At 41.1% G+C, this 23788-nt stretch overlaps 2 protein-coding genes across 2 annotated transcripts; both read left to right on the plus strand.

Annotated features, from left to right (window-relative positions):
• Positions 1 to 407: 407 nt before the first annotated feature.
• On the plus strand, positions 408 to 7831 carry LOC133367754 (olfactory receptor 14A16-like). The gene is made up of 3 exons (XM_061591855.1): positions 408 to 498; positions 640 to 1620; positions 7191 to 7831. The coding sequence occupies exons 2-3, from the start codon at positions 645 to 647 to the stop codon at positions 7829 to 7831; spliced, it is 1617 nt and encodes a 538-aa protein (XP_061447839.1). The 5' UTR covers positions 408 to 498; positions 640 to 644.
• Positions 7832 to 13156: 5325 nt separating this feature from the next.
• Positions 13157 to 14212, plus strand: LOC133367755 (olfactory receptor 14A16-like). Its single transcript, XM_061591856.1, has one exon. It carries the CDS (start codon positions 13157 to 13159, stop codon positions 14210 to 14212), a length of 1056 nt encoding a protein of 351 aa, XP_061447840.1.
• Positions 14213 to 23788: the final 9576 nt, after the last annotated feature.

Genomic DNA, 23788 nt, shown 5'->3' on the forward strand with positions numbered 1-23788 from the left:
GTTGAAGGGCGTCTCTCCTAAGAGAGATTGATGTTAAACACAAAGCAAGGGAACCAGGCATAGGTTACCTCCCATAGGCAACACTCCGAAGGAACCTTTCAAAACCTTCCTGAGGGAACAACAACTATGGGTCTCTAGCCCTATACTTAAGGAAAAGAATCCTAACGGTCCAGGATTCATTAACCAATCAGGAGATTTCTGATGTAACCCCTTTCTAGATGTTTCTCACTTTTTCGTGCCTTCCAGGCCCCCCTCCCAAACAGTGTTTCAAACTTCACAGGCCAAGAATGGCCTTGAGTGCCAGGCACTTGCTAATCAGCACAGATAGCCAGGTGGTTCTTGTTTAGGCTTCTTCTTAACCGTCCTCAGCTGGAAACCGAAATCTAATGTGTTATTCTGTCAGAGGCCCGTCTTTCTTAACGTTTAAAACTCCCAGAGTTCTTTGCTTGAGCCAAGATTTTACATTTATGGATTTTAATAACTCATGAACATATACAGGTTCATGACACCCTCCTTCCTCTTCTAATTATTTAGATTTTTAAAAATAATAACAATATGCTAAAAATTAAAATACTGTAGCTCCAGGTGTTAATATATCATGGTCTCAATTTAATACCTGTCCTCTCTTTCCTTCCACAGACAACATGGATGTGAAGGAGCAAAGCATAGCTAATCAATCCTCTCTGACAGAATTTCTTCTCCTGGAATTCTCAGAGGTTCGGGAACTGCAGATCCTGCACTTCTTTGTGTTCCTTGCCTTTTACCTGGCAACAGTAACTGGAAATCTTCTCATAATCTCTGCAGTAGCCTTTGACCACCATCTGCACACCCCCATGTACTTTTTCCTGATGAATTTGGCCATGAAGGACCTGGGCCAAATTTCAGTCATTATCCCCAAATCCATGGCCAATTCTCTCATGAATACCAGGCACATTTCATACTTAGGGTGTGCTACTCAAGTCCTCTTCTTGCTCTTCTTTTTGGCATCTGACATCTCTCTTCTCACCGTCATGGCATATGATCGGTATATTGCTATTTGCAATCCATTACAGTATGAAATGTTGTTGAATAAGCAAGTCTGCATCCAAATGGTTGCTAGTGTATGGATCAGCAGCTTTCTCTATGGAGTGTTACACACCGGAGGCACCTTTGCATCTCCTTTTTGCTCCAATGTTGTCAATCAGTTTTTCTGTGAAATCCCACAATTACTTAAGCTGGCCTGCTCTGATTTGTACCTAATTGAAATTGGAGCTGTTGTGTTAAGTGCTGTCATTGGCTTGGGATGCTTTCTCTTTATCATTATATCCTATGTGCACATCTTCACTGCAGTGCTGAGAATCCCCTCTGTTGAAGGAAGGCAAAAGGCTTTTTCAACTTGCCTTCCCCACCTCATGGTTTTTTCCACATTTGTATTTACTGGGTGCTTTGCTTACCTCCTGCCCACATCGAACACCCCATCATTTCTGGATTTGGCTTTTACCATGATGTATTCTATGTTTCCACCTTTGATGAATCCAATAATCTACAGCATGAGAAACAAGGAGATGAAGCTTTCCCTTTCAAAACTATTGGGATTTAGACAGTCATCTATGAATGCATTCTTCAATTTTTTGTGTAGATGTAGGTGATCTGATACTTTGTGCATGCATAGAGAAACATCTGGGTACCTCATCCCCTATTCTTCTTCTCTAGGAGTGTGAAATGTGGTGCCTTTCTGAAGTTATTTGACTACAGCTCCCATCATCCCAAACTAATGCATTGGCCATGCTCGCTGGGGCTGATGGTAGTTGTAGTCCAATAACCTCTGGAAGATACAATGCTGGCTGTCCTTGTCCTAAATGATGGCAATATATGCATGGATACTGCAAGTAGTTTGGCTACTCCTATGGGACTTTTTCACATAATGGGAATGGATGAAGTTAATTAAAGTTGTTTGTTTAATGCCACCTGTTTGATGTAGTTATATAAGGCAATTTTATTTTATTTTATTTATTTATTTATTTATTACATTTATATACCGCCTCATAGCCGAAGCTCTCTAGGCGGTTTACAGCAATTAAAAACATTAAAAATATACAAATTTTAAAACACAAAAATTAATTTAAAACACAATTTAAAAAATAGAAACAATGTAAAAACTTGTCAGTGTGCTTGTTTACTGTCATAGATAGATAGAGCCATATAAGCAGACACATGTATCAGAACCCCAAATGTTCCTCTGAAATAGTTGAAGAAGAAAAATGGCTGCTGTGGAGATTTTTTGGTATGGAAAAGAACAGGAAGATCAATTAGATGCCCAGAGCTTTCAATCCTATACCATGTGGTCCAGGTTATAGAAAGTGAAATTTAGATTTAGGAGTTCTGTGATCAGATTCCACCTCTTGCCATGGGTTATTGTATGATCTTACATAAAGTTCCTCCTGATGCAAAAGTGTAGTGAGTTTGCACACACCTCAAACAGCAATCCCTCCTGCAAACTGACTTCACTTCTCTGGGCGGGGGCCGGGGGATTACTTCTGCCTTCAGCCTCTGGGGGTATCATCAGAGGAGGGAAAAATACAACTCTGTGTAACAAAATTTGTCTTTGCAAGGTACAGCATGCTTGGTAGAAGTCATCTGAGTGACTGGGAATTCAACTATCCATAAAATTAGATCATTAGATGACATGGAGAGGACACATGCTTCTTGCTTTGACCAGTGCCTAATTTAATTACCTGTTAAGGATGCAATCTCCCCCTTAAATGGATAAAACATGATAAAAATACTTAGCCAATTAAAACGACATCACACTCCTCTTAAAACTGAACCATTTATAAAAACAGGAGCAACTACAAAAAAGGGACTGAAATTAACATAGTGTAAGATATTTCTGAAAAGGTTTAAACAATGTGCTCACTCATTTCCTATGGTAGAGAGTTCTATAAGTATGGGGCCACTGCCCCAAAGTCCCTGTCAGGCTAATATGTGTTATAGATGGCCTTTGGTTGCTGATCATAAATTCTGGGCAGGCCTATTTTGATCTTTGCCATGAGAGGCTTCCAATCTCAATTGTGAGAATAGGGTGAGAGAATGGTACAGTAATGGAAGAAAGGGATAAAAGAGAGACAAGGTTACATTCCATGCATATTTGCAACTTTGGTTTTAAATGCATTTTTATCTGTAAGTCTCACTGAAATCAATTTGCTATGATTAGACATGTACAGGATTCCATTGAGAGGGTTCATTTCAGACAATATCCCCCAAACCTTGACCAATTCCATCATGAACACACATCACATTTCTTATTCTGGATGTGTTGCTCAAGTCCTCTTTTCTTTTTAGCATCTGATTTCTCTCTTCTCATAGTCATGGCCTATGTTGGGGTAATTGTTATTTGCAATCCGTTACAGCATGAAATAATGATAAATAAGCAAGCCTGCATCCCAATAGTTGCTAGTATATGGATCAGTTGCTTTCTTTATGTGGTGTTACACACTATAGGTACCTTTGCATCCCCTTTTTGCTCCAATGCTGTCAGTCAGTTTTTCTGTGAAATCCCAGAGTTACTTCAGCTGGTCTGCTCTGATTTGTACCAAATTGAAATTGGAGCTGTTGTGTAAGCATTGTCATTGGGTCGCGCTGTGTTACCTTCATCATTATAACCTATGTCCAAATGTTCAGCTGAGTACTGAGAATCCCCTCTGGTATTTATTTATTTATTTATTTGTTTGTTTATTTATTTATTTGATTTATATCCTCCCTTCCTCCCAACAGAAGCTCAGGGTGGCAAAAGGCAAAATGGTTTTTGAACTTGCCTTCATGAAGCTCACTGGGTGACCTTGGGCCAGTCACTGCCTCTCAGCCTCAGAGGAAGGCAATGGTAAACCCCCTCTGAATACCGCTTACCATGAAAACCCTATTTGTAGGGTTGCCATAAGTCAGAATCGACTTGAAGGCAGTACTTTTACATTACGTTCCCTCCTCATTGTTTTCTCCACATCCGTATTCACTGAATACTTTCCTTACCAAAGCACACCTCTAACACCTCTAAATTGGCATTTACCATGATATATTTCATCCATGATAAACTTGTGGCCATCTGTCAGGGATAGATACTGTATTAGTGGATTTCCTGAATGAACAGAAAGATTGGACAAGATGACTTTTCTGGTCTCTCCCGACTCAGCTTCTGTGACTCACACTAATTCATTGATAGGTACATTTTGGGAAAGACACAAAATTATCTTTGTATAGACACAAAATACTCTTCATATCACAAAGTCAGCCTCTTTCCACTTCTCCAGTGCTGCTGCACACTTTTTTTTTGCCAGCTCACTTTGGCTTGTGTTCACTATAACTGTAGTCTTGTCTGAATTTATTTTTGTTGTCTTTCACAATTACACAGAATTACAACACAATCCTATGCATGTCAGCTTGGACATAGTTGCCTGTGAATTTCATGAGGGTTACTTCAAGAGGTAAATGAGTATGGATTTCAGCTTTAAGGCACATTTATTTATTTATTTATTGTACTTATATACTGCCCCATAGCCGAAGCTCTCTCGGCGGTTTACAATAACTAAAAACATTAAAACAAATAAGTTTAAAACATTTAAGTTAAGTTGGGGTTGCTGGTTTAAAGCACAAGAATATTTCTTTCCCTGACAAATAGATTTTCCTATATATCTTGCAAGCTTGCAATATTTGCAAGCTCCCAGTGGAAAATAATATTTTGGTGATAATTATACTACATGCCACCCTTTACACTCTAAAATTCAGGATATTTGGGAGGTCGTGTATTATTATTATTATTGTTGTTGTTGTTGTTGTCATTGTCATTGTTTTGTTGTCATTGTCATTCTCATTATCATTATTTGTTGTAGTAGTAGTAGCCGTAGTATAATACACAGGTAATTACATTTCGTTTCAAGTTGAGAACTGCCTTTGACATCCTGAAATATATTCCACAAAATATTAATATTGTAAACTAGACCTCTTATAGTTTGAAATATTGTATAACTCCACATTATGCTGAATTGCCCAGAAATTAACAGTACATTAATATCTGTTTATTCTCCATGAACACCTCCTTTCCCATGCTCTGTTCATTAAATGTTTGCTTGTTTGTCTGTTTGTCATGCATTATGACAGTTTTATAATGAACATATATTTGTATAACAAAAATGAAATAAAAAGTTTGAAAAAAATCTAATTCTTCAAACTGTGCTAGTGATCTGTGTAATCCATATCCAGTTTGACATCTGTCCTATCTGTTGGTCTCTGAAAGGTGGAGGGGTATTCCATTATTTAGAACACGAGAGGTTATCTGCCCAGGACCTAATCCAAGCCTCTCAAACAATCTTTTTAGCCCCCTCACTAAAACTCATCACATTTGGCAGTAGTGACAAAAAGAGGAGTAATCCCTCCCCCCAGCTGATCTCTATGGCTCAGATGAGAAGTGTGTTGTGAGTGCTTCTCTCTCTGTGTGTGTGCATTTGATACTATGGAATGGCTGCACCCATCAACATTATGTGATCCCTGCAAGGTTGGTCCAGGATGAATGTATTCAGATCCTGTAATGCTCTGCAACTTATTTTTGAGAGATGCAAAGAAAAACAATGCAAAACTGATCAGAGAGCAACAAAGCTAATGTTTCACAGGGAGGGGGGGTTCAGAATTAAGCAGATATCTTCCCTATCCCAGTCTGCAACCTGTTGATTTCCCCATGGTGTAGTGTCCCCTCTTCTTCTTCCTTATCTGTGGTCTGGTCTGGTGGGGAGGCTGTCACTGTGGCCTCCACTGTATCATTTCACTAGGGGGAGGGAATGCTCTCCACCACCTCCTTCTCTGTGGGTGGGCACTGGGCTTATTGGTGATGAATTGGCAGCAGAGGCCAGAATCCATCCCTAGAAGAAAGCCTCTCTCCCATTTTGGAACCTTCTGAAACCTATCCCCACTATAGCTAATACCCAAGATGGATCATGTAAGTGCTAGACTAATTACTCCATAGACTTTCTACAATATCTAACACACAGAGGGGAGTGACATGTCCAGTGGTTCTGTTGCTGGTCCTTTTGCAGGAAATAGCAAGGGATAGCAGATTCCCCACCTGTCTCAGCTCTACGCTCTCTCTCTCTCTCTCTCTCTCTCTCTCTCTCTCTCTCTCACACACACACACACACACACACACACACACACACAGAGAGAGAGAGAGAGAGAGAGAGAGAGAGAGAGAGAGAGAGAGAGTTTTCTCCATATTTACATTCCACTGTTGCTGAAAAAATTGGACTGGCTACCACTTATCTTACAGGGTAAATTTAATTGGCTGGTAGTAGCATAAAAAACCCTGTATAATATTATTGGAATGCGTATTGGTTTGGATGATGATGTCTTTGGGTCTCTCCCAAGTCTTATGTTTTAGATCTGTAAGTCTAGAGCTTGCAGTAGAAGCAACTGCTGAAGTAGTCAAAAACGTTTCTTTGTAAAGTGAATGGCCCTGGCCGAGCCTGCTGGCCCCTTTGCAGGAAACTCTAGGGCAATCCCCAGTAGGACAGTCCTACAATAACCCTGTCCCAGAGATTATGGGTGATCAAGGAAGCCTCTTGTCCAACTCCCTTGTGCCTCCCAGCTACTAAAGGAAGATGCTTCAGGAGAGCCACAGCATAGCAGGGTCTCAGCTTCTTCCCCTCCCCCCATGACTACTAAATCTGGGCTATTTAATCTCAGCAACTCCAAGAGAGCTTCATTAGTACCAGGCAGAAGTACCTGCTCCATGTCTCACTCATTTCTTGCTTAGGCTGATTGTGATGCTGCCCTGGCCTCTACAAAGGTGGAATGGGTCTTCTGAAATGGGCCATGATAGGAGGATCCCTTTGGCCAAAGCCACTTCCATGTAGATCTTCACATAGGGGTTGGTTTTTATATTATTTATTTATTTGGCTTACTTTGCCCTGCTGATATTGAGATTACAATTATTTGACCTGGTCAATGTAACTTTCTTACAGCCTCACTATAGTACTGCCTCAGTGGCATAACACCACTGCTAATAATAATAGTGGTAGAAGTACTCACAATCATCATTGTCATAAACAAATTCAGCTTTTCTTCCCAGGACACAATCTCATCTTCAAATAATTTAGATTTAATAATAAAAAAATAACTTAAAATTCAAAGGGCTCTCCATTTCAACAAACTCCTGCTTCTTCCCACAGGTAACATGGACGTGAAGGAGGAAAGCATAGCTAATCGATCCGCTCTGACAGAATTTCTTCTCCTGGAATTCTCAGAGGTTCGGGAACTGCAGATTCTGCACTTCTTTCTGTTCCTTGCTTTTTACCTGGCAACTGTTATAGGGAATCTTCTCATCATCGCTGCAGTAGCCTGTGACCACCATCTGCACACCCCAATGTACTTCTTCCTGATGAACTTGGCCATGCAGGACCTGGGCCAAGTCTCAGTCTTTATCCCCACATCCATGGCCAATTCTCTCATGAATACCAGGCACATTTCATACTTGGGGTGTGCTACTCAAGTCCTCTTACATGTTTTCTTTTCAGCATCAGATTTCTCTCTTCTCACTGTCATGGCATATGATCGGTACATTGCTATTTGTAATCCATTGCAGTATGAAATGTTGATGAATAAGCAAGCCTGCATCCAAATGGTTGCTAGTGTATGGATCACTGGCTTTCTCTATGGAGTGTTACACACAGGAGGCACCTTTGCATCCCCTTTCTCCTCCAATGTTGTCAATCAGTTTTTCTGTGAAATCCCACAGTTACTTAAGCTGGCCTGCTCTGATTTGTACCTAATTGAAACTGGAGTTATTGTGTTAAGTGTTATTATTGCCTAGGATATTTTCTCTTCATCATTATAACCACAGCTTGGAAAAGTTACTTTTTTGAACTACAGCTCCCATCAGCCCAATCCAGTGACCATGCTGGCTGGGGCTGATGGGAGTTGTAGTTCAAAAAAGTAACTTTTCCAAGCTCTGAATTTATAACCTATGTGCACATCTTCACCACTGAAGGAAGGCAAAAGGCCTTCTCAACACGCCTTCCCCACTTCATGGTTGTCTCCATATTTGTATTCACTGGGTATTTTGCCTTCCTCAGTTTGTCCTCTAATATTTTGAATTTTCAGTGATATATTCCAGGTTTCCTTGATGAATCCAATAATCTACAGCATGAGAAACAAGGATATTAAAAATGCTCTATCAAAGCTATTGGGTTTGAGACATTCTTCTACGAATACCTTCTCAAGTGATATTCTGCAACGGTGAATTCTGTGTATAACTCCAGTGATAAGGAAGTGGAAATTCTATGCAGCATCCTTGAAGGCACTGGTTATGTTTAGCTCAGTCTTCTCTGTTGCTCAAGAAGGTAGAACAAGAACTAATAGGTTCAAATTACATTCAAGCAGATTTTGACTAAGCATTACGAAGACATTCCTGATAGCATGCACTATTATTCGACAGTATAGCAGAGTTTCTCAGACTTTAAAAATTTTAAGCAGAGGCTAGATGCCTGTCTGTGAGGGATGCTGTATGAGTGGATTTCCTACATCAGTAGGGAGTTGGACAAGATGACCTTTGTAGTCACTCCTAACTCTAATTCTGTAAAACACTAATTGCTTTATTGGTGCATTGGAATAATCAGACACCCACTTCTGTTTGTGTAAGTTAGTCAGCCTCCTTCATCTCCTCCAACTCACCTACACCAATCACATTGTTTTTGTCAGCTTATATTGGCTGGTGCTCACTGTTGCTTTAGCTGTGTCTGAATTTATCTTTAGTTGCCATTCCAGTTACACAAAATTACAGTGTCATCATACACATGTCAACCGAGACATACCTGCCACGGAATTCAAAGAGGTTTAACTTCCAGTGGTAAATGAATATAGATTGTTTCACAAAACCATGTTCTTTGGCCTCAGAACATGGCTTTGCCATGCTGAGTTATAGGAATGATTTTCTTGCTGGGCAGAGGCCTGTTCTCATCACCAAAGAAATGACCTTATTCTGTAGGCATTTGTGTTATGTTTGGAGCAGCCTTCAACACAACAGCTGAAGCTAGTTAAATGGGACTGCTAGCTAGCTGAGAAACTGCAAGTACACTATGGCCAGGGAACCCCTGAAAAGTTCCACCCCATGAGTTCTTTAATTGGCCCTGAGGCTCCTATCCATTTGCTATGAGTTTTTCCTTTAAAAAGTTAGCTTTTATCTCACACCTTCACTGACACCTGCAACAACTTGATGATGTGTTATTCAGTTCTTGGTGAGGTCAATCTTCTTACTTACCTATGCTGGTATGCAGGGCTGGTTCCAAGGGGTGGCCAGGTAGGGCACTGGCCTGAGGGTCCCTTAGGCTACAGGAGTCCCTGAGGGGCCCCTCTGCTCCCCTTCCATGATCTGCGGCAGAATCACTGCTGTGGATCACACGGCGAGAGCTTCGGGGCAGGGATGCGAGTGCTCAGCATGCATGCGTGCCATCAGCCAAGATGGAGGCAGAGGCTTCAGCCCCTTAGAAAAACTTCAGCCGCCATCTTTCTTAAGGGCACCGCTGCGTGCACAACTGCAGAACAAGGTAGGTTAAGCAAGGGAATAGCGGAGTCCCAAAGCTCTCGCCGTGCACGAATCGCGGAAGGGCAGCGCTGGGGCCTGGGGCAGGCTTTTGGCCAAGGGCTGCAGCATGTCTGGGGCTTGCCCTGGGCATGTGCAGACATGTATGTGTGTGTGCGCACATGCATGCCAGGGCCCAGGACAAGCTGGTGCCCAAGGGCCCTGGCATGTCTGGGGCCGGCCCTGCTGGTATGTACAGGGCTAAGCTTAGATAGATTTCTCATTTATAATTCCCAATTGTGTTTTATTCCTGTAATTTTTATGGGTGTTCTGGATCTTTTTATGCTCTAACTTTGAATTAGCTACTTTTAATAAACCTACCTTGAATTATTGTTGTGTGTTCTTTCAGGTAAGCCCTGGTATTAAGCCCATCATCTTGGCCTATTATTACTATTACCATTATCAGAATTTATTACTCACCTTTCACCCAAAGGCCCCAGGATGGTTTACAACAATTTAAAAATATATAATGAAAAACAGTTAAAAACAACCCAAACAACATCAGAGAAAATAGTGTGGATCTTAAAAATATACATCTCAGATGTCGAAGGCCAGAGTAAAGAGGTGCATCTTCAGCATTCACTGGAAATTGTATAGTGGAGTGGAGTTGCCAGAAGCATCTCTGTGCAGAGGGAGTTCCACAGCTTGGGGGCTGCCACAGAGCATGCCCTCTCCTACCCCCCCTGGAACTTCCGAGGGTAGCAGACACACGAAAAGGGCCCTCTGCTGATCTTAATACCCTAGAGGTCCTGTAGGGAAGAAGGTAGTCATTCAGATATTTGGGACATAAGTCATTTAGGGTGATGGGAATTGTACTTATGTGGGGGCCAAGCAATATTTCCCAGGATTCCTGGAAGTGTGCTTTAAATAGGCTTTAGTTGTATGATATGTATGTACACAGCCTTAGAATTGCTTTGAGAATAAAAGAAGAGCGTGTGTGTGGGGGGGGGAAAGAACAATATATGACAACTTGAGCTTATCTGAGGTGGAACAATGGCATAAAACAACAGCAATAACTGCAGCAGCAGCACCTTTTAAACCACCTCATTGAGATACAAACTCTGGTCAGTCACCTCCTTTGAATTGAGAAGAGTGAGAGGTGGATAGAAAAAAATGCCTTCCTCATATGTTTACATGAGGAGCATTTCAAAATTTGGGAAATATTGCTTCCCAATTTTGGTCTAAAATAGAATTTTAGGTGATAGTGCAGATTTCTCTTCAAGGACTTGTAAAAGAGATGGAATAAAGATCACCAAACATTCTCAAGACAAGACACCCAAACTGTTCCCTGATATTTTCATTCTCAGACCATGTCTAATAGAGCAAAGGTAGACCACTTCTGCAGCAGATTAATTCAAAGTGAGGAGATACCATCTGGGTGCAATGCAAAAACATTCAGGAATTTTATTTTATTTTGCTTTTATTGTGCCACATATAAAGGGTTATACATTGGCTCCATACCTATGAATTCACATTGTTTGGTCATTGTGAAGCATAGCAATTGTGTGTAAATGAGTACAGTTGATATAGATAGCAAGGAAAAGTTAGCTCTCTATCTTGCTATGTCATCCTCATGAACTCAAAAACTGACATATTCATAAAAAGGAGAGAAAATGTTGTTTTTGTGTGCCTCTACTACTGAGATGTGTTGGATTCCTGTGAGAGCAAATCTCTAGGAACACAAAAGAGATATTAATAAATCACCACATGTTGATATACTCTCCCTACCATCACAGATCTGAGTGTAGGAGGACTTTTATAACATACATGTATGACTTGACAAATACCCTGTACACTAACATCACTGGAGGAGAAAGAGAACCTGAAGTTGAGAGAAATTTCTGAGGAAAAATAGTAAGTTACTTTTTATATATCATTAATTCTTTACAATGAAAAGAATGAATCTCTCCTGCTTGCTCTCTCTCTGCCCAAACCCCATCTGTGACATTATCTCTTCCACATTTAGTCACTATCTTCTGCAAGTGAACTGTCTCTATCCATGAATCTGGATAAATAAAAGCACAGACACTGATGTGAGTTCTCTATTTTCTGGATATGTTTTCCAGTATATTTTAACCAAAAAAAGGAATTAAAGGAATCTATTGAACAATTTCTAAGACCAAGAGGTACAATTGCCATTAATATCTGCCACCAAAAATTACTTCAAAGTGATTTTAGAAGGTTAATAGGAGGAATTTCAGAAGGCTTTAAATTATTCAGGGGAGGGGATTCACAAACTAAAGTCAATATTTGCTGAACTAATGGACTTTTATACTGTGAATGTGTGAATTGCTTGAATGTCATTGCTGAATACTGTCACATTATCCCCAGTGGAGGCTAATTTTTTTTATTAAAAAAATCTTTATTTCTACTCATTATATCACATGCGTCATGAAATGTTGTGATTCTCAGAGAGTTACTTTTTCACCAGTTTCACCAACATCAAACTTTCTTTCCTTCTCCCCACAACCTTTATATTCCTTCAGGTCATCATCTGTAACCATTCCTGGGCCACCTATTTCCAGCAATGGCCCCTTGTTTCAAAATCTTCTCTCGGGCTGAATGCAGGAAACCATTGTCACATAGGGAGTTCCTCATGCTGGGTCAGACCATTTGTCCCTTGGATTCATTATGCCTACCCTAGCCTTCCCCAACCTAGTGCCTTTCACCTGTTTTAGACGGCAGCTCCATTTGTTCCAGCCAGCATGGCCAATGCTTAGGGTTGATGGGAGTTGTATTCCAAATCTTGTGGAGGGCACCAGTTTGGGACAGGCTGGTGTATACGCACAGGCAGCAGCTCCCCAGGATGTCAGATAGAGATCTTTCTCAGTCCTTCCTGGAGAGAGCAGTGATTGGACTGTTGGCTTCTATCTATTCATGTATTTTGTCACTGAGCTACAGCCTTTAACCAAACCTATATACAGAAGGAGTAAGGTATAGGTTTACTACTCGTTTCCAAGTTTCTGTAACTGGGTCAAGAAATCAAGGTTAACAAAGAGGTGGAAACATCCGTCTCACTCCTTTGCAAAACGTTTAAGATTAGCTATGTCCACTGTGATGAATTATCACTTATCAATGATCATCACTATTTACTTAACCTAACCCTCAAATACACCTCATCATCTTTGTTTCCGGTATGGTACAAAATGGCCTTTTCCCATTTACAGCTCACATTGTGAGGGAGTCAATAATATGATTGCCTTGGAGTGTAGCATTGCCTGTGAATTTGGAGCAACATTCTTGTGTAAGTGGAATAAGACTCAATTTCATTCACTGAGGAACTCAGTTGGTGGAAGGTGGCATAACTGGCAGTTTATTTTGTTTAGAATCTCAAATGTTTAATTAAAATTATGTCTTAGTGATATCCAAGCACAATAGTTTACAAATATCATCATCATCATCATCATCTCAGCATTTTAGCTTGTTCCTTCCTTCATATTCTAATTACTTCTACTTTAATAATACCAATATGCTAAAAATTAAAATACTGTAGCTCCAGGTGTTAATATATCATGGTCTCAATTTAATACCTGTCCTCTTTTTCCTTCCACAGACAACATGGATGTGAAGGAGCAAAGCATAGCTAATCAATCCTCTCTGACAGAATTTCTTCTCCTGGAATTCTCAGAGGTTCGGGAACTGCAGATCCTGCACTTCTTTCTGTTCCTTGCCTTTTACCTGACAACTATTACTGGAAATCTTCTCATAATCTCTGCAGTAGCCTTTGACCACCATCTGCACACCCCCATGTACTTTTTCCTGATGAATTTGGCCATGAAGGACCTGGGCCAAGTTTCAGTCATTATCCCCAAATCCATGGCCAATTCTCTCATGAATACCAGGCACATTTCATACTTAGGGTGTGCTACTCAAGTCCTCTTCTTGCTCTTCTTTTTGGCATCAGATATCTCTCTTCTCACCGTCATGGCATATGATCGGTACATTGCTATTTGCAATCCATTACAGTATGAGATGCTGATGAATAAGCAAGCCTGCATCCAAATGGTTGCTAGTGTATGGATCAGCAGCTTTCTCTATGGAGTGTTACACACAGGAGGCACCTTTGCATCCCCTTTTTGCTCCAATGTTGTCAATCAGTTTTTCTGTGAAATCCCACAGTTACTTAAGCTGGCCTGCTCTGATTTGAACCGAATTGAAATTGGAGCTGTTCTGTTAGGCGCTGTCATTGCATTTAGCTGTTTTATCTTTATCATTATAACCTACGTGCACATCTTCACTGCAGTGCTGAGAATCCCCTCTGTTGAAGGAAGGCAAAAGGCTTTTTCAACTTGCCTTCCCCACCTCATGGTTTTTTCCACATTTGTATTTACTGGGTGCTTTGCTTACCTCTTGCCCATGTCTAACACACCATCATTTCTGGATTTGGCTTTTACCATGATGTATTCTATGTTTCCACCTTTGATGAATCCAGTAATCTATAGCATGAGAAACAAGGAGATGAAGCTTTCCCTTTCAAAACTATTGGGATTTAGACAGTCATCTATGAATGCATTCTTCAATTTTTTGTGTAGATGTAGGTGCTCTGGTCCCTTCTGCATGCATAGTGAAACATCTGGGTACCTAATCCCCTATTCTTCTTCTCCAGGAGTGTGAAATGTGGTGCCTTCCTGATGTTATTTGACTACAGCTTCCATCATCCCAAACTAATGCATTGGCCATGGTTGCTGGGGCTGTTAGTAGCTGTAATCAGAGCTTGGAAAAGTTACTTTTTTGAACTACAACTCCCATCAGCCCTATCCAGTGGCCATGCTGGCTGGGGCTGATGGGAGTTGTAGTTTAAAAAAGTAACTTTTCCAAGCTCTGGCTGTAATTCAATAACATCTGAGGGATACAATGTCGGCTGTCCTTGTCTTAAATGGTGGCAGTATATGCATGAATACTGCAAGTAGTTTTTCACATAATGAGAATGGATGAAATTATTAAAACATGTTTGTTTAATGCCACCTGTTTGATGTAGTAATATAAGGCAATGATATTTTCACTGCTTGCCTGATTTAACTGCCTGTTAAGGATGCAATTTCCCCTTTAATTGATAAAACATGATAAAATACTTAGCCAATTAAAACCACATCACACTCCTCTTAAAACTGAACCATTTATAAAAACAGGAGTAACTACAAAAAAGGGGACTGAAATTAACATAGTGTAAGATATTTCTGAAAAGGTTCAAATAATGTGCTCACTTATATCCTATGGTAGAGAGTTCTATAAGTATGGAGCCACTGAGTACTGAGAATCCCCTCTACTATCGATTGATTGATTAAATTAAATTAAATTAATTAAATTAAACATACATGTAACTGGCCAATTGCCAAGAAAATCCAACACGGTCACATTTGACTTCAAAAGAGGAAACTTCACAAAAATGAGGGGATTGGTAAAAAGAAAGCTGAAAAACAAAGTCCAGAGGGTCACATCACTCAAAAATGCTTGGAAGTTGTTTAAAAACACTATATTAGAAGCTCAACTGGAGTGCATACCGCAGATCAGAAAAGGTACCGCCAGGGCCAAGAAGATGCCAGCATGGTTAACGAGCAAAGTCAAGGAAGCTCTTAGAGGCAAAAAGTCTTCCTTCAGAAAATGGAAGTCTTGTCCGAATGAAGAAAATAAAAAAGAACACAAACTCTGGCAAAAGAAATGCAAGAAGACAATAAGGGATGCTAAAAAAGAATTTGAGGAGCACATTGCTAAGAACATAAAAACCAACAACAAAAAATTCTATAAATACATTCAAAGTAGGAGACCATCTAGGGAGACGATTGGACCCTTGGATGATAAGGGAGTCAAAGGTGTACTAAAGAACGATAAGGAGATTGCAGAGAAGCTAAATGAATTCTTTGCATCTGTCTTCACAGCGGAAGATATAGGGCAGATCCCTGAACCTGAACTAACATTTGCAGGAAGGGATTCTGAGGAACTGAGACAAATAGTGGTAACGAGAGAGGAAGTTCTAAGCTTAATGGACAATATAAAAACTGACAAATCACCAGGCCCGGATGGCATCCACCCGAGAGTTCTCAAAGAACTCAAAGGTGAAATTGCTGATCTGCTAGCTAAAATATGTAACTTGTCCCTTGGGTCCTCCTCCGTGCCTGAGGACTGGAAAGTGGCAAATGTAACGCCAATCTTCAAAAAGGGATCCAGAGGGGATCCCGGAAATTACAGGGCAGTTAGCTTAACTTCTGTCCCTGGAAAACTGGTAGAAAGTATTATTAAAGCTAGATTAACTAAGCACATAGAAGAACAAGCCTTGCTGAAGCAGAGCCAGCATGGCTTCTGCAAGGGAAAGTCCTGTCTCAGTAACCTATTAGAATTCTTTGAGAGTGTCAACAAGCATATAGATAGAGGTGATCCAGTGGACATAATGTACTTAGACTTTCAAAAAGCGTTTGACAAGGTACCTCACCAAAGGCTTCTGAGGAAGCTTAGCAGTCATGGAATAAGAGGAGAGGTCCTCTTGTGGATCAGGAATTGGTTAAGAAGCAGAAAGCAGAGAGTAGGAATAAACGGACAGTTCTCCCAATGGAGGGCTGTAGAAAGTGGAGTCCCTCAAGGATCGGTATTGGGACCTGTACTTTTCAACTTGTTCATTAATGACCTAGAATTAGGAGTGAGGAGTGAAGTGGCCAAGTTTGCTGACAACACTAAATTGTTCAGGGTTGTTAAAACAAAAAGGGATTGTGAAGAGCTCCAAAAAGACCTCTCCAAACTGAGTGAATGGGCAGAAAAATGGCAAATGCAATTCAATATAAACAAGTGTAAAATTATGCATATTGGAGCAAAAAATCTGAATTTCACATATACGCTCATGGGGTCTGAACTGGCGGTGACCGAGCAGGAGAGAGACCTCGGGGTTGTAGTGGACAGCACGATGAAAATGTCAACCCAGTGTGCGGCAGCTGTGAAAAAGGCAAATTCCATGCTAGCGATAATTAGGAAAGGTATTGAAAATAAAACAGCCAATATCATAATGCCGTTGTATAAATCTATGGTGCGGCCGCATTTGGAATACTGTGTACAGTTCTGGTTGCCTCATCTCAAAAAGGATATTATAGAGTTGGAAAAGGTTCAGAAGAGGGCAACCAGAATGATCAAGGGGGTGGAGCAACTCCCTTACGAGGAAAGGTTGCAGCATTTGGGCCTTTTTAGTTTAGAGAAAAGGCGGGTCAGAGGAAACATGATAGAAGTGTATAAGATTATGCATGGCATTGAGAAAGTGGATAGAGAAAAGTTCTTCTCCCTCTCTCATAATACTAGAACTCGTGGACATTCAAAGAAGCTGAATGTTGGAAGATTCAGGACAGACAAAAGGAAGTACTTCTTTACTCAGCGCATAGTTAATCTATGGAATTTGCTCCCACAAGATGCAGTAATGGCTACCAGCTTGGATGGCTTTAAAAGAAGATTAGACAAATTCATGGAGGACAGGGCTATCAATGGCTACTAGCCATGATGGCTGTGCTGTGCCACCCTAGTCAGAGGCAGAATGCTTCTGAAAACCAGTTGCCGGAAGCCTCAGGAGGGGAGAGTGTTCTTGCACTCGGGTCCTGCTTGCGGGCTTCCCCCAGGCACCTGGTTGGCCACTGTGAGAACAGGATGCTGGACTAGATGGGCCACTGGCCTGATCCAGCGGGCTCTTCTTATGTTCTTATGTTCTTATGATCAATCGATCGAACCACCCACCCACCCACCCACCCTCCCTCCCTCCCTCCCTCCCTCCCTCCCTCTGTCCCACCCACCCACCCATCCACCCACCCACCCACCCATCCACCCACCCACCCACCCACCCTCCCTCCCTCCCTCCGTCCCACCCACCCACCCACCCACCCTCCCTCCCACCCACCCACCCATCTATCCATCCATCTATCTATCTATCTATCTATCTATCTATCTATCTATCTATCTATCTATCTATCTATCTATCTATCTATCTATCTATCTATCTATCTATCTATCTATCTATCTATCTATCTATCTATCTATCTATCTATCTATCTATCATTTGATGTATATCCTCCCTTCCTCCCAGCAGGAGCCGAGGTCGGCAAAAGGCAAAATGGTTTTTGAATTTGCCTTCCCACCTCATTGTTTTCTCCACATCTGTATTCACTGGATACTTTGCTTTCCTCAAGCACACCTCTAACACCTCTAAATTGTCATTTACCATGATATATTCCATAGTCTCACTCTTGATAAATTCAATAAACTACAGCTTGAGAAACAAAGATATTAAAAATGCTGTGTCAAAGCTATTAGGCTTTAGGCAATTATCTTTGAATACCTTCTCCAGTCTTATTCTGCCAAGATTAATTTTGTATATAGCTTTAATGATATAATACTGGGCATCCTGTGAGGAATGATTGGAGGAGTTCGGTATGTTTAGCTGAGCTTTCTCTGTGGATCCAGAAGGAAGAACCTGCACCAACAGGTTCAAATTCAATGAAACTTACATCTGAGTAGAAACATATAGGATTGCACTTTAAGTTGGGGAATACATGAAGTAAGCCAGGGGCAGTGAACTTGTGGCCCTCAAGCATTCCAGTGCTGGTGCATCTTCAGGGCCATGACCTGGAGTTTGTGATGTAGTGGGAGGTGGTGACTATGGGTCGTGGCTCCTTGCAGGACTTGGTGGACTTCAACATGGACCACACCAGCTTCATCTCGCGCCACCACCTGGCGCTCGCCTTCCTTGCCCCACACTTCTACCTATGCTGCCTCGGCAAGAACGGCATCCTTGTCAACAGCTTCTTCCAGCGCAGGGGTGGCCCGGGCCTCCAGCTGCCCCCACATCCTTCTGTTCGCCATTTTTGGGATCCCCTGGGAAGCTTGTGAGACTTTGGGGGTGATTTGTGTGTGTTGGACCCTGGGTGAGAACCAAGGTGGATTGGTGGAGTCCTGGGTGAGAGCCAGGAGGTTAAGAGATATTGAGTGGAGAAGTGCAAGGCAATTGTTTTAATATTTATTTGTTAATTTGTATTAGGTATGCTTTTGTATTGTCGCTTTATTGTATATTTATATTTGCAGTCGTTTTATCTTTCATAAAGCTTAGAGATTTTTATAAATATTAAGCGGTATAGAAATGGCTTAAACAAATAAATAAATTACAAGATTTTGATGAAGCATTAGGGACAAGTTCCTGACAGCATGAGCTATTTGTCAGTAGTACAGAATTTCTTAAAAGATGATGAGCAAGAAGCCTAGAAGATTTTAGAGATAGGCTGGGTGGCCATCTGTCAGGGATGCTGAATTAGTTATATATTAATTATTATTTATTATTTATTTATTTGATTTATATCCTCCCTTCCTCCCAGCTGGAGCCCAAGTCGGCAAAATACTTGCCTTCCCATCTCATTGTTGTCTCCATATTCGTATTCACTGGATACTTTGCTTATGTCAAGCACACCTCTAACACCCCATCACATCTGAATTTGGCATTTAGTCTCATATACTCCATTGTCCCACCCTTGATAAACTCAGTAATCTACAGCATGAGAAAAAAGGAAATTTAAATGGTATGTCAAGGCACGTTACCAAATTCTTCCAAGCTACACAGGAAGTGGATTGGACTGTGAAAGACCAACCCAAATTGTGTTTGCATTCTGACAACTTTGTAGGTCAGTACAATATCTCAGAGAGGAGGTCAGGTCTCCTCCTCCCTTGGTGAATTCACTATAGCTGCCCAATTTCCCTGCTTTTTAAAGTTTGATAGAAATATCTGTGGGCTATAGGTATGTTCTTAAACCGCAAGGTTTTCTTTGCCTATTAGTGAATTAAGTAAATAGTTTTGGTTTACTAACACAGCTGATCCTTGGCTGGGATATTACAGACCAGAAGGGTGGGCAGAGCAAATGCCAAGCTGGGAACAGTATCAATGGTGGCAGCGGTGAAGGGATAGTGTAACAGCAGCAGGTATCCAAAATAAAGCCAGGGCTGTAATCTTTAAAGGCAGAAAGATACAGGGGGGTTGTGGCTTGTAAGTGCACCCAGACACTACGTAGCAATCTGTGGAGGAGACTAAGGCACAGTCTCAGGGCAGTATTGCATTAGAGTGTCAGGTGGCGGCACCTACTAGTGGGATAGTGAGAGATCTGTGCTGGGGCTAGTATGAGAGGTACATTACGAGACCAGACCCAGTGTAGGCATCTCCCAATGTCATGGGGTGGGCCTTAGTGATATTACAGGGGCGGGCCCTAGAGATGTCATTAAGCATGATAGATTAAGCACCACAGTTGCACACAATTCAAACAAAAACATTTCTCTGAATGGAAATTAAGATAGAAATCATAGCTAAATGAGGGTATTCCCAGGTTCAGCTGAAGTGATGGGATCATTCCTTCTCACATGATTAGGGAGCCTGGATAGAGAACATTTAATCTTGCCTACATGCTTCTGGCAAGAAGGGCTCAAGTGCCCTCAGGCCAGGAAAGTCACCTGAAGACCATTGTAGAAGAAAGGAGTCTAGTGTTGTGGAGGTGTTAGATGGGAGCACTCAGGAGTAAAGATGGATGCCCCTGAAGGCTGAAATTCTAAACACACTTACTAAGGGACTACGCCCCATAGAACTCAATAGGACCTACTTCTGAGTAGGTATGGTTTGGATTGTTCTGTTGGTAAAGCTTGACTATGTATCATCTGCAAAGTTATTGATATTCAAGCAGGGTTGGCACAACCCCCTGCCTGGAATGTTCACTATTGGGCAAGAAACAAAGTGTCATGCAACCAACAAGGTGCATCATCAGTGGGTTTAAGAAAAACAAAAGACAGTGATGATTTCCTAAATGCAATAACATAGTAACCACAACAAGATTCCTATGAATAATGCAGAAAACCCTGCATCCCACAACCAGTCAGGATTTCTAACCAAAAACCAAAACTAAAAAAAATCCTAGCAGCCAGTCAGCCAAGATCACAATAATCATGCAGCACAACCTGACCAAGGGGCTGCAGTTAGTGCAGAATGCTGTGGCACGACTGCTGAAATGAGTGAGACCCTATCAGCACATGATAGTTCTGCTCTGAAATCTGCACTTGTTGCTGATTTGCTACCAGGCCAAGTTTAAGGTATGTTTCCCATGTTACAGGTGCCACATCTGTTATCTGTTTTTAACTCATTGTTGGTTTTATTATTTTGAATGTTTTAAATACCTGTCTAACGGCTTTTGCCAATTATTTTATTGTTTTAATTCCTTCTGTAAACCTCTTTGAGGGTTTATTTTTTACAATAAAGCAGTATATAAATGTTATAAATAAAATAAATAAATAAATGTTGGAGTCACTGTGGCCCTTGGGTCTCTTTCCACATTTAGGAACAAAGGAATCTGCTTTATCCCAAGTCAGGCCATTTGGTACCACATAGCTCAGTACTGATAACATGGACTAGCATCGGCTCTCCAGGATTCCAGTCAATAGTCTTTTCCAGAGATTGAATTTTGGACCTTTGCATGCAAAGTATATGTCCTACCACTGAGCTACAGCCCTTCCTGTGTTTTTAAAAATCTTTTTTTTAAAAGAAATCAATTCACTAATGAATGCATAGTATACATAGGGCAGATCTGCAGCATGCATTTAAAGCACATTCAATATTCATTTGAAGCACAGAATCATGGTAACTGTAGTTTGTTAAGGTTGATGGGAACAATGATTGTGAGGGGAAAACTACACTTCCCAGGATTCTTTGAGGGAAGTCATGCACTTTAAATGCAAGTTGGATGTGCTTTAAATGTATTGTGTGGATCGACTTCATAAACTTTGCCTGCATGTAAATATTTTTATTATTTTTTTTAAATTGGAAAGAGCTATAAGGTTTAGTGGGTGACCATGGGCTATTCACTTTCTATCAGCCTAATCTGTCCCTCAGGATGAAAACAACAGATGGGAACCATAACCACCCCCCAAAAGATGAGCACAATTAAATGTACAGGAAATAATGTATAACTATAGTGTGAAATCAGTTACTTATTGGGACATAGTATGAAAAAATATTTAAATAAGCATGACTATCAAAGATCTTTATTATTTACACAATCTGTAAAGATATTTATAGTGCAATCCTATGAATATTTACTCAGAAGAAAGTCCCAATGTATTCAATAGTGCTTTCTCAAACACGGAAGCATGCACAGAACTGCCACCTCACCTAACCCAGACTATGAATAATGCCACTTTAAGCTGTTTTGCAACTGTTTTATACTTGTTTTTATAGTTATTGGATTTTAAAGGGTTTTATTTCTTATTGTGAACTGCCTTGGTTTCCAGTCAGCAACCCTACCTCATAGGGATGTTGGAAAGACTCCATATTCACACACACTGGAGATGTGAAATACATACACCCTATATAATAGTTTATTGTAAAAAGCAGTTGGTTATTGCAGAACATTTGTTTAAAAACTCAGTATTAGTTTCCTACATAATAAAAGCAATGGCACCTAAGTAAGTGCTGCCAAATTGCTTTAAAGGGTAGGATTCATGGGGGAGAGAAAGATTTACAACTCAAACACAATCCTTTTCTAAGTTCACTCAACAGTCCCATAAATTTGCAGCACAATCCTAACCATGTTTATTCAAAAGTAAGTCCTACAGAACTCAATGGGGTTTACTCCTGGTATGTGGGATTAGCACTGCAGCTTTACTCTCAGAAAGGCAAGTATAGGATTAAACCTTCATATTGGGAAGGTTTGCAAAACACTGCCATCTTCAACAGCACAGGAAAAGGTAAAGTTGTTTGACCCCTCATAATTTGAAAAGCATAACACATCACAACGGCATTAAGATATGCTGCACACAAGTGAGAACAACTTTTGCTATTGAGGAAAGATATAAACCTCCTGATATTTTCCGACAAGCAGGAAAAAACAGTTTTCTGGCCTTGCAATAGGTTCTAGCTATTGCCTAGAGGTCAACGAATCCCTTGTCAGTCACAACCCTGACTTCATATACTGGCAACAAACCTGAAAGGGCAGGGTTAGAGCAGCCAGTGACTAGCTCATTTAACAGAAGTTGCAGGGGGGCAGCTGATGTTTTGGTGTATATCTCTTGAACCACGCCATCTAGAAACAATTTTTTAAAAAAATTAAAGCTGAAAGTCAGGAGATTTAGGTGACTGATCCAGAGACCCAGAGAGGTGTTGGCGTGTGTGCGTTGTTGCGTGAAACAGCATACATTACGTTGGAGTTAAGTTGAGCAAGAAACTTCTTCAGAGCATTAGAGCATGTTAAGAGTCTTTATTAAGACATTAAGGCTTTTCAGCAGATTCACCCCCCTTCTAGCTCTACAGCACATTTCTCTCCGAAAGCAAAAGTAAGACAGCCTCTCAGGTCAGAGGCATGAAGCAGAAGGAACCACAACTCACAGACTCTGTTAGAACTTCCCCAGTCTATATCCTGATGGTTACCATAACAATGGCCTTCACTGTCTGTTCCCAGACAGGGCAAAGACATAACTCCTCTTAACTTTCGGACTTGATGGAAAACTACTAGGCCTCATGCCAACAAGAGGACCCCCAAAATCTAGAGTCTCCAGGTGAAAACTGGACACCTTGCAATCCTAGGTATAACTCTTTTGCTTAGGGTTCCAAGAAGCAGGGAGTCTGGTCTTTAGCTTTGCATCTTTAAAATCTTAAGGACGTCTGTTTAACTTATTGTTTTGGGGTCTTCTGGCACAAACAGGTGGACAGAAGGAATAGTGGCAGTGTGACTAGCTTTACGGGGTAGGTTTTGGTTAGTCTTCCAATCCTGGTAAGATTGGCAACTGCAGGATGTCTTACAATAGCTGGTTCCCAGGCTTTTGGGACTCCTTGATGGTGACAGATTACAACATTACTATGCATTTAAGTTGGGTTGAGGTCTCTGGCCTACGGTACAAGGAGATTTGTTTTCCTCTCCAGGCCAAGTCAAAGTACTAGTTTTGACCTACAAAGTAGGGCTGTGCACATGATTTGGCCATGTCCTGCACAGAATTGGGACTATCTGGGGAGATTTTGGCATCTCCTGAGTCAGTTTGAGAGAGCACTTGATTGCCATTGGGCCTGGTGGGTGGTTCAGGATGATTTGGGCTGTCAGGGGGTAGGGCATCAGGCAGGTAGGAGAAGCATGTATCCTATAGGAAGGACTAACCACAAAAATGGCCTAGGTAGACCTAACTGACTAGCTGCATCTTCATGGGTGAAGGCAG

Source organism: Rhineura floridana, chromosome 11 (assembly GCF_030035675.1).
Source record: "Rhineura floridana isolate rRhiFlo1 chromosome 11, rRhiFlo1.hap2, whole genome shotgun sequence".
Taxonomy (NCBI): Eukaryota; Metazoa; Chordata; class Lepidosauria; order Squamata; family Rhineuridae; genus Rhineura; species Rhineura floridana.

Coding starts and splice junctions, on each gene's coding strand:
- LOC133367755 (XM_061591856.1), top strand. CDS start 13,157: ATGGATGTGAAGGAGCAAAGCATAGCTAATCAATCCTCTCTGACAGAA.
- LOC133367754 (XM_061591855.1), top strand. CDS start 645: ATGGATGTGAAGGAGCAAAGCATAGCTAATCAATCCTCTCTGACAGAA. Junction 1,621..7,190: donor CTTCAATTTTTTGTGTAGAT/GTAGGTGATCTG, acceptor TTCTTCCCACAG/GTAACATGGACGTGAAGGAG.